Source organism: Eschscholzia californica, unplaced genomic scaffold (assembly GCF_041429995.1).
Source record: "Eschscholzia californica isolate CP2 unplaced genomic scaffold, dmEscCali1.0.p SCAF_2, whole genome shotgun sequence".
In the NCBI taxonomy this organism is placed as follows: Eukaryota; Viridiplantae; Streptophyta; class Magnoliopsida; order Ranunculales; family Papaveraceae; genus Eschscholzia; species Eschscholzia californica.
In genome coordinates, this window is record NW_028238309.1 from 47,677,651 (window position 1) to 47,688,313 (window position 10,663).

A 10,663-nucleotide genomic window follows, 5' to 3' on the forward strand; every position below is an offset into this window, starting at 1 on the left:
AATGGCTGAAGAGAAGGATTTATATCATTTCGACTTGGAAGGGGATTCGAAGGTGTTGTTCACCCTCTTATCCGACGGTTCAAGTGTCCCCCCTGTGGAGAACTCAGACGGAAATCGTTTCATGCGTAATGTGACCAGAGAGAGACGTGGCGTTGTCTCATTGTGGACGTGATGCAAATTCAACCCCTCATGATATTGCAGCTTCGGTTTTAGTCCCTTATAGTTTACAGACTGAGGGTTCGACATCACGGAATTAACTTTTACTTTGTATTTTATGCTTATTTCACTTTTAGTCCTCATTTGGTTGTATTGGACTAGTGTTTGATTTTTGAATCACCTTTCAAAAAAAAGGAAAGAAAATAAGAATACGAAATTAAAGTCAAATCCCAATATTTCAAAAGTGTTGTCTATTACCCCCTTGTTCCTTCAATGGCATTTTCGGCCGACTCCAAATTAGAGTGCGACGACGACTAATAAGAGAGAAGGAAAGAAAAAAAAAAACTAGAGAGAGAAAGAGAAAGGAAAACCTTAAAAAAGTAAAAATCCAGCAACCCTTTTCTTCGATTTATCAGGCAAAATTAATTTCTTCGTTCGATCTAATCTCATTTGATAAGTGAATGCCGGTATGTCTCGATCTACTCCACCTCTTTGCTATCTCTGTTAAATTTTAATCTTCTATCTAAGTGTTTCTGTGTGGAATTTCACGGGAAGATGTTTCATCATGAAACCCTAGATTTTCGGTTGAACTAGTTATTCAATTTATCCGAATTAATGTTTGGGAAATTTCTATTGAAGTATTGAAAGTTGTTGAATTCTTGTTTCTGTTAGGTTTTTTGAATTTTTCTTTTTTTTTTTTTTTTGCTCAATTTTGTTTTAGTTCGGTCTTTATTTCTTCTTCTGAAGTTTGTTGTTTGAGATTTGAGCTAAGTTATTTCTGTTGGATTTTTTGATAGCTTGAGAATTTATCATATTGAGTTTAAATAGATAAAATCAATTTTCTTATATGCTTTTGGTAAAGAGAACCACAGTATTTATCTTGTTCCTTGTCCCCCAATATTAGGTCACTTGCTGTCTGGATTATAAATCTCCTCTGAGGATACCCATTTTTTTTTAGTAACTTGGAGCAGTGAGTTAGTTTGAGTATTGGCTAAAACAAATAGAATTGACTATTTCTTGTACAAAATTATTCATTCAGTACAGTTGTGACTGATTTTCATTCAATAGGGATCAAAATTGTACATATGAGTTGGTACAGTTATTAAGGTATGGCTGGAAGTACAAGATTTGAAATGGGTCCGAGCAACTCGGAGGGGTCGGGATTTCCTGCTACACATCCGAATGGACAACGTGGGAACTACCCAAATGCCACTTTGGATAGGTCGGGGAGCTTTAGAGAAGGACAGGAGAGTAAGTTGCTAGGTGCAGGACTTGGTTCGTCTAGAGGGAGCACTCCCTCGTCAGGAGAAGCACCACATTTGTCTCAATTTTTGTCACTTGACCTGATTACGATGACTGATCAGAAATTCACTCGTTCCGGAGAGCTAAGAAGGGTTTTGGGTGTTTCTCTTGGGAGCACTTCAGAGGACCATTTTGGTGCTGCTCATTCTAAAGCTCCTCCAATAGCATCGGAGGAGCTAAAACGCTTCAAAGGAAGCGTCCTAGACACCTCAATCAAGGCCAGGTAAAATTTTCCTATTATATTTTGATTATTCGGGTACATTAAATGAATAGCTTATAGATTTGGTTTGATGCTTAGTGTAACTCTAAAGTCCTATTTATGCTGGACTGGAATTCTGGATGTTACTTTACATAGTCTGCTCTTTGTCTTGGGGTTAACTCGAGGGCATTACTTCTTGTGTAGTTGTGTTTAATACTTGAGCTTATCACTAGACAGAATTACCTAGTAATATAGGATCTCAGGTCTTATCACAAAATGAACATGTATGTAAAGTGAACTCTGTAAGATATTGTTGTTCACTGCTCTTCTCCACTAAATAGTTACATGCATGGTTGTTAAAGTCATACGATTTCCTATAATCAATCGTGCAGATTTCAATTCTGATCGTAGGCTAATTTTCCTTTGCCTCTAAATCGTGAGATTCATACCCTGGAATCTTAGTATAAATCGTGAATTGTGAGCACAATTCAATTTTGTTTAGAATCTTAAGGGCTTTTTCTTGTTTTTCTTTCCTCCTTTTCCTCTTCTTTTCTTTCTTGTTCATCTAAAGACTCTATACAAACTGACTTTCTCTCTCTAAACTCACTACTTATATCTTTTTGTTCCCCTTCCTTTTATGGATTTCTATCTCTAAATGACCTTCTCTCTTTAACACTCTCTTTCTAGCTCTTCTATGTGAGCTTTTGAAAAGAAAACATCTACTCTTTGATCAAATTGGTACTAATGTACTGCTGTAATTGATTTAATATTAATCTTATATTGATTTAGTATTATAACGTGTTTTTTCTTCTACTAGACTCTTTATTGTTTTTTATTAGCAAGTACTTTGAAGTTTGAAGTATAATAGTGAACAGACATATTACATGGTACACATATAGTAAATAAACTAATATATATATATATATATATATATATATATATATATATATATATATATATATATATATAATATATAAATATATACATTATATGATAAATGTATAGACTGAAATAAATTTTACAATTCTCGATTTGAATGTACGGTTTGATCTACAAAATCCGAATACAATTCGCATTTCGAGTCGGCAACCTTGGTTACATGGCTTTAATAGTTGTGTCCACTAAAAGTTTAACGTCTTTTGATCAGGGATAGAGTGAAAAGAATTACGGATTCTATAGTGAAATTAGATAAGTTTCGCCTTATTTCAAGGAAGAGAAGGACTGAAACAAGTGAAAGATCAGTTGGGGGAGGCATGTTGAAGATGGGGAGTCAGATCCATCAGAACCGTCCAGATGTTGTCACTCAAAAAGCGGAAGAAAGGACTAGAAGTATTCTTAACAAGCGTGTGCGCACATCAGTAGCAGAGGTACGGGTTTGTATATGAAAATCTGCTGGTGCATGGTTTTATATTGCATATTTTATTCATTTATATATGTCTCTGAGAACGTCCTTTCACTTCTTTCAGAATGAAATTCCATGAGATGAGATTGTTACTTTTGTTTCATTGTCCTGTGCTACAACTTACACTTTTGTTAATAAGATCCTATGGGAGCTCCTTTCCTTATGCATTTTTAATTGTGGTTGACCTTTCTTTGCCTTCCCGACTATAATCCTTTTATTGCGAGAAGATACTCTGACTAGCTTACACGAGTCTTTTTTTTTTTATGGAATATAAATCCTTATTGTCTACTTCATTCCAGCCAGAGGGTCGGGCCACTGCACAGTTGAGGCAATCTGCAGCTGTGGACAAGGAAAGAGAAATGTTCAGAGCTGTTAATGGGGGCCCTACTCAGGGTGAAGAAAACATCCGTGCGCTGTCTGCTGGGGTGGAAGGGTGGGATAAAAAAATGAAAAGAAAACGTTCTGTAGGTGCATTGGCTGCTAGAGTGATGGATGGTGATCGAGATCTAAAGCGGGCGCGGTTTCAAAAACCTTCAAATGCTCCTAGGTCTCGGTCATCCGACTCTCATAGTTTCGGGTAACTACTTTTGGGTTCTTAAGATTAATTCTCTTCGACGAAAAATATCTGTGCAGTCAATTTTATGTTAATATTCTTTGCTGTCAGGTCTTTTTTCTAGTACAATTTTTTGCTTAGGGTATTGAAGAAAATGTTCTATTAGTTCTGAAGAAAATCTGTTATCAGATCAATATCCTGATGGAAGGAATTATGGAATCAGGAAGTGGGCCGAAGATCCAATTTCATGTTGGACTTGGTAAAAAAGACATGGCAATTTTTTTCAGCCAAAACCTGTTCAACCCCGTGAAACCTATGTACAAATTTCATATGATCTCTGTGAACTTGTGCAAACATTATTACATGTGAACCTTACCACATGTTTCCACTTCAAACACTGGCAAGTTAGGTTCAAAAGTCGGATACGATAATTTTGTTAGATCCGTAAACTTTTCTCACGGTTCAGGGGAATGTTTGTTTTCCAAGATTTATTAAAAATTCCGGAACTTCTTGTCTTGTCATGTACGAGCATTCGCTATCTCTACTTATGTTACATCAAAAAGAGGATTCTTTGGTTTCACATTTATAACTGGTTGTTACTTGTTTTTCTGGTATTTACATTTTTACTGAATAATTGATGTCTGTTACAAAAAAATCTCACTTTATATATAATGAGGTGTAATTTGTATTCTTTCATTTCACATCTTTCAGCTCCGGCTCTTCCAATGGAATTGTTGCAGCAAACAAGTTGGATTGTACCACCTTACCTACTACTGCCAATCCCCATCCTCTCTCCAAGAGTGAGTTGGAAAATTTCCCTCTTCCAAATGAAAGGAGGGAGCGTACAACTGGAGCTGGAGTCGACAAGGAGAGAGCTGCCAAAGGAAACAAGTATGTATACTGAATAAATTTGGTCTTGGCCTGATTAATTCTAATTGAACTTCTTATGTTAGGACTTAGGAGTCATTTTTTCGTGTTGGCATGCCATTTCTATCTTTTCAATTGCTCGTTTATGATGATGGTTGATGTTCACACTATCCAGGTTTAGTGTTCGAGAGGAGAGCCAAGTAAGCAGCTCTTCTCCAGTCACCAAAGGAAAACCATCCAGGGTACCACATACTGGTTCTGCCGGGATACGTGCTTCACCCAATTTTCTTCGTGGACCTGGAGCCATCGATGGGTGGGAACAGCCTCAGGCTTTAAGCAAAGCTCAGACTTTAACTGGGCCAAATAATCGCAAACGCCCTCTGCCTACAGGATCATCATCACCCACTGATCAGTGGGGTGGTCAGGGTCAGAGGCCACAAAAGAACTCCCGCACAAGGAGAGCAAATCTGGCTTCTCCTGTCACAGATAGCGAGGAAGCTGAGATGTCATCTGAAGGATTTCCAGTTGTGGATGTTGGTGTTAGAGTAACTTCTAACGAGGTTAATGGATCATTAGTCCCTAGAAGAGTACCTAATAACACCCAACAACTGAAAATGAAACTTGAAAATGTCCCTTCTCCAGCCAGATTGTCTGTGAGTGAGGAATCAGGAGCTGGTGAAAATAAATTGAAGGAGAAACAAATTGATAATGATGAGATTGAAGATAAAGGTGTTAATGTATTACCAAAAGTTGGATCTCTTCTACCTCCTGTAAAGAAGAATAAGATACCCAGTGAAGAAGTTGGAGATGGTGTGCGTAGACAAGGAAGAAGTGGAAGGCCATCATTGTCAAGAGCTGGGATTCCTCCAGTGAGAGAAAGGTTGGGAAATTCATTGATGACAAAGCCACACCAAAGCACCAGACATTGCTCTGATAAGACTGAAAGGTGCCCCCACCATTGCCCTCCTCCTCCGCCTAACCATTTGCTTTTCCCCTTCTACAAATTAGCAAATTTACCTCTTTTCTTTACCAGCAAAATTATGAATTCATTAACTTCTTTCCCTTTCAGCAAACTTGGCCGACCACCAAAAAAGCTATCTGACCGCAAGGCTTTTACTCGTTTGCTTGTGCCAAATGGTGTTACCTCTTATTTCACAGGTACTGCACGGACACTTCCTTCGTTAAGGCAGAGTATATACACACATTATATATATATGTATAATGTTAAATTGTTTTGTGTCACATCATAAATAAACATCTCCAGTACTTTCAAGAACTCATCGTATCCTATAACTGACATGTCTGGAAACTGTTGGATACTTTTGAGGAAGATAATGTTGCACACAAGTTTCTAAGAGTTCTAATTAATCATATATTCATATGGTATCTTCTTATTTTGTACTGCTTCATTTCTCCTTTCAATGCATTTTCTTGACGAGACTTATGAGAAAATGGAGAAACAATGTTATTTAATTCTTTCGTAAGTGAGATTTACATTTGCGGTCTATTTTATATTTTAATTGTTATTTTCCTTAATCTTTTAGGTGCATCAGATGATGATCGTGGGGAACTGTTGGCAGCAGCTGCTACTGTTTTTACATCCAGAAGTATGCTTCTTAATTATAAATTTGTTACTTGCGTGCATAATAGTGGTAATCCTCTTTTTTTTGTCACTATTTATGTATATATGTATATCATTTGGATTTTGCTTTCACTTGCTCCACAGATATTGCCTGTAGTGGTCCATTCTGGAAGAAAATGGAATCAATTTTCGCTTCTGTCAGTTCAGATAACGCAGCCTACTTAAAACAACAGGTAATAATCATATTCCTTTATTTCTTATTCACTTAATACTGCTGATACTTCTAATATATTTTCTATACAGAGGAACTCAATTTTTCTCGAATTGTGGCAGGTACTTCTTCTTGAAGAGATCGAGGACAGTCTCTGCGCGGATACGAATTATAACATTCTGGTATGTCCTTCTGCTATACTGCATTACTCTAATCATTTTGCAGTTCTATTTATACACGTTTAGTGATGAATAGTCGCGAGAGCTTAAAACACACACACACACAGAGATTCTTCACTAGTCAACTGATTTGAATTGAGAACTTATTATTTCCCGTACTAGGTGAGTCACCTGGTGCGCTTGATATTGCTTATGAATGTTAATGCACTTAAACTAACAAGCTAAGATTTTTTGAGATACCACTTCAAACATTCAAGAAAACTGCTGGTGATGCATGCACAAAGTGCAGGAAACTTATCTTACTCGGACATTTATGCTAAAAATCAAGAAATCTCTTTAACTATAAGTACTTATTCAATGATGAACTAGATAAGTACAAAAGAATCACTTCAATATGGTATTATATGTTTTCAAAAAAAAATATGGTATTATATGATCTACAATTTTCTTTTGTTTTTTTTTCTTAAAGGCACGAGACGAGCTTGTTCATGATGGATTTCAAGGTGTTGATACTTCACATGAGAAATTGCCAACAAAAAGGAAGTCTGAGATGGTTAATCCACTCTACCAAACACTTCTCTCGGCTTTGATTGTAGAAGATGAAATGGAAGAGTTTGAACTCGACAGTGAAAGGAAATACTCTCCATTTTTGTATGCAAGTGATGGTTCTCCTTGTGGCACAAGTTGGGACAGAGTTGAGTATGAGATCGAGTCAGAAATGGAATTAAGGCCTCAGAACCCTTGTTTATTGGACAACTTTTCTTCTGATGTAAGTACTGCCTGTAATGGGTTTAGGAGTCCTAGCTCCCGTATTGCTTCCTACAATGATGAAATGTCGCAAGGAAGTGATGGTTTGGTACATTTAGACTCCGAGGCTATCTCGAGAAATGGTCAAAGCAATATGGATGCTTCCCAACCCATTCACACGAATGGTAACAGAATTTCTTCTCCCGAGTGTCAGTATGAGAAAATGTCTCTGGACAGCAAAGTCTTATTGGAGCTGCAGAGTATTGGCTTATATCCGGATACAATGGTGAGTTCTACTGGGTGGAGCATATTGTTTAATTTAATCTTTTCTTACAGACTTAATAATCCATGCAAGTTAAGCTTGATAGTGATTGTCTGAACATGAGTCGACAAAAAAAGTATTTATCTGAAGTCTGAATACAAAGATACATGAAATAGTAATCTCCTAAATATTTGATTATGTGCAATGGTCATTGTTCCTTTCTAATGTCTTAACACAGTTGGTTATCTTGTCACAGCCTGACTTAGATGAGGGAGAAGGATACGTTGGCAAGGATATTGTTGAACTTAGGACGAGCCTTTACCAACAGGTATTGCCCAGATACTTACAAACACTTTTGTATATTTCAGTACAAATAAAGGGGCGTTGTTTCTAGCTATTTTGGAAAAAAATGATTACTTTCTAATTTGTTGTATTTCAGGAAAATTTTACCACTTCAGAATTATGTTTCCATTGAATTCTTGTTCTACATACTAGCAGATTCTTGTTCGAGAAACAATTTTTTCTAACTTCTAGTAATTTGGTAGGTGGGGAAGAAGAAATGGCAGTTGCACCAGCTAGATAAAGCTATTCAGAAGGAGAAGGAGGTTGAAGGACGGTAGGAGATGCTATACTTTATGTGCTTCTCATACTATTTTTCACCTTATCACTTGGTATGATACTTGACGTGTCAACTGTGCAGGGATCTTGAGCGGGAAGCAATGAACAAACTCGTGGAGATGGCTTATAAAAAGCAAATGGTAGTTATTAACTTTGTTGATTATTAATTTTTCAGTCTTTTTCTAAAAATTGGAGAATCTAGTAACTCTTTGCCTTCTGGTAACAGTGCATATTATTGCTCTGCATCGTAAGTTGGATTCTTATGTCGTAATCTATTTTGTATTCTTTTTAAGTCTTTCCTTTTCGAAACTATTTTCCTCCACTCTTGCATATGTGAAACTTTTAATAGCCATTGTAACAACATATAGAAGTTAATGGTGAAAGTACTCTTTCGCAGTCTAGAATATGTAATATTGTTTATAGACTTCATATAACATATAACATATCACATATCAAATGGACATGCTAATTGAATTAGGGGAAGACAAAGCGACAGTTACTTGGACTAGGTGAATGGACCAATCGAAGGGGGATTGTGAATTGTGTAGGAAGTATTTGAGAATAATCCAAAGTTAAATGTGTAATACTAATGACTGATAGTAACTTTTAGTTAATCTGGAATACACAGATACACACAGAGTCGCATATCTAACTGTGAAGTCTGTGGTTTGGTTTCTATTTTGCACAATGTACATATGTCATACTTATCGAATATGAGTTACATCTGTGACCAATTTTGGCAGGCTTCTCGGGGAAGCAGCGCTTCGAAGAATGGAGTTCATAAAGTCTCTAAACAAGCTGCTTTGGCATTTATTAAACGAACTATTGGAAGGTGTCGGAAATTAGAGGATACAGGTAGAAGTTGCTTCAGTGATCCTGCATTGCAGAATGTTATTATCTCTGGATTGTCAGACAGGAATTACGCAAGATCTGTCGATAATGTAGGTGATGTGCCTACATATGCTCAAGCACCTGCCAGTCAACAAGGGTCCACGATATCGGGTATGCTCATGATGTTGATTTTGTAAAGCCTTCGTTGTAGTTATTGTGTGCTAAAATGTGCTTTTCGGAGCCAGTTTTTGTCGGTGTTTATATGTTGTCAAATACTAAACTGGAGATCGTAAAACTGCATTTAATGTCATTATCTGCTTCCATGTGGTTCAAAGTCCTGTTACTAACTTTGTTGGTTCTTGCAACTGCTTTTACGGGAGCTCATTTTACTTTGTTATCAATTGAAATAGATTCCTGTGAACTCCTGTAGGTGTCATTCCTATTCCGATAGGGCGAAAGGATTCTGGTGGTGATAAACTAGATGCATTTGCATATCCAACTCAGTCTTCTGATCGAGCTTTTCCGAAACATGAACCAGTATCAAACAGAGGGAGGAAGAGGGAAGTACTGCTTGATGAGGTTACTGGAAGTGCTGCTTCAAGATGTACCTCATTGGTTGGTAACAATCTCTTGGGTGGAGCGAAGGGAAGGAGAAGTGACAGAGATAGGGATCAAAACAAAAACACGGTAGCAAGAAATTCGGTTCCCAGGTCTGGCCGTCCAGGTGAGCGCAAAACAAAAGCAAAACCCAAACAGAAGACGGCTCAGTTGTCAACTTCAGGAAATGGTCTTCTTGGCCGGGCTACAGAAACAATGTACCCTTCAATGCTTGCTACCAATGAAGCAGTGACTACTGGTAGCAGTAAAATGAGCAGAGAACACGGTCTGCTATCCCATGGTAACGTTCCCCAGGATTCATCTAAAGAAACTGAGGAACCCCTTGATTTTTCAAACTTGCCGCTGCATGAGATTGCCTCCATAGATGATCTAGGTGTGTCAAACAATCTTGATGCACCCCAGGATCTAAGTTCTTGGTTGAATTTTGATGAAGACGGTTTGCAAGACCATGATTCAATGGGCCTTGAAATACCTATGGATGACCTTTCAGATTTGAATATGATGATCTGAAAACATCGTGTTCTATACTTCTATATCATTCTGCATCAAGGTTTCAGACAGGATTGCTTGCGCTGTCGTGAAGATACAAGGAGCAACCTAAGTTATCCGTCTCATCCTGGTTGGCAGTTGTAGTTATAGTGGTTCATTTTTTCTATACACTGAAAGAAAATTGTAGAAGAATTATGATTGTTTGTTATCCCTAGAATTTTTTTTCCGTTTTAACGAACAACTATTTGAGATCATTTTCTTTCATAATAGCTGACATCTAGCTAGGTCGGCTGTAGCTCATTGTAATTGTAAAAGCTTCTTGAGATCTGAATATCAGTGCAAACTGTACGTTCATTGTACTTTGGAAAGAATCAAAGTTATGTCTTATATAATGCCTGAAGCAAGTTGCTCTTCCATCAGTAATTGTTATAACTATTCCGGAGTTCTAGGTTTTCTCTTTAATTCATTTCATGCAGCTAAATACCGATGTCAGCGCTCCAAATCTACACCAACCTGAGTATCTTTTGCTAATATTTGAATCTGCTTTACTAATATAAAAATTTCTGTGCTCTATTCTAGCTCTCCAGGCACTGTTGTTGGGGTTTGATTGTTGTCAAGTGATGCATTTCCATTTATGTGATAGACTT

At 37.3% G+C, this 10,663-nt stretch overlaps 1 protein-coding gene across 3 annotated transcripts; it reads left to right on the forward strand.

Annotated features, from left to right (window-relative positions):
* Nucleotides 1-317: 317 nt before the first annotated feature.
* Nucleotides 318-10,435, forward strand: LOC147558526 (uncharacterized). 3 transcript variants are annotated; one of them, XM_086660227.1, is made up of 17 exons: nt 390-623; nt 1,225-1,681; nt 2,805-3,024; nt 3,359-3,636; nt 4,324-4,503; nt 4,655-5,425; nt 5,549-5,637; nt 6,024-6,086; nt 6,206-6,294; nt 6,395-6,454; nt 6,921-7,484; nt 7,717-7,788; nt 8,006-8,076; nt 8,161-8,218; nt 8,822-8,933; nt 9,024-9,080; nt 9,340-10,435. In XM_086660227.1, exons 2-17 carry the CDS (start codon nt 1,266-1,268, stop codon nt 10,035-10,037), a joined length of 3,798 nt encoding a protein of 1,265 aa, XP_086516353.1. In that variant the 5' UTR covers nt 390-623; nt 1,225-1,265; the 3' UTR covers nt 10,038-10,435. The 3 variants fall into 3 exon arrangements, with proteins under 3 accessions (XP_086516352.1, XP_086516353.1, XP_086516354.1); XM_086660226.1 differs by having other exon boundaries at nt 318-623; nt 8,822-9,080; XM_086660228.1 differs by lacking the exons at nt 390-623; nt 1,225-1,681 and having other exon boundaries at nt 2,927-3,024; nt 3,363-3,636; nt 8,822-9,080.
* Nucleotides 10,436-10,663: the final 228 nt, after the last annotated feature.

What these genes read in the sequence shown, in the direction of transcription:
- LOC147558526 (XM_086660226.1), top strand. Translation starts at nt 1,266, where the DNA reads ATGGCTGGAAGTACAAGATTTGAAATGGGTCCGAGCAACTCGGAGGGG. An exon ending in AGAGCTGCCAAAGGAAACAA is followed by an intron (nt 4,504 to 4,654) that starts GTATGTATACTG and finishes CACACTATCCAG; the next exon opens with GTTTAGTGTTCGAGAGGAGA. An exon ending in TGGCTTATAAAAAGCAAATG is followed by an intron (nt 8,219 to 8,821) that starts GTAGTTATTAAC and finishes CAATTTTGGCAG; the next exon opens with GCTTCTCGGGGAAGCAGCGC.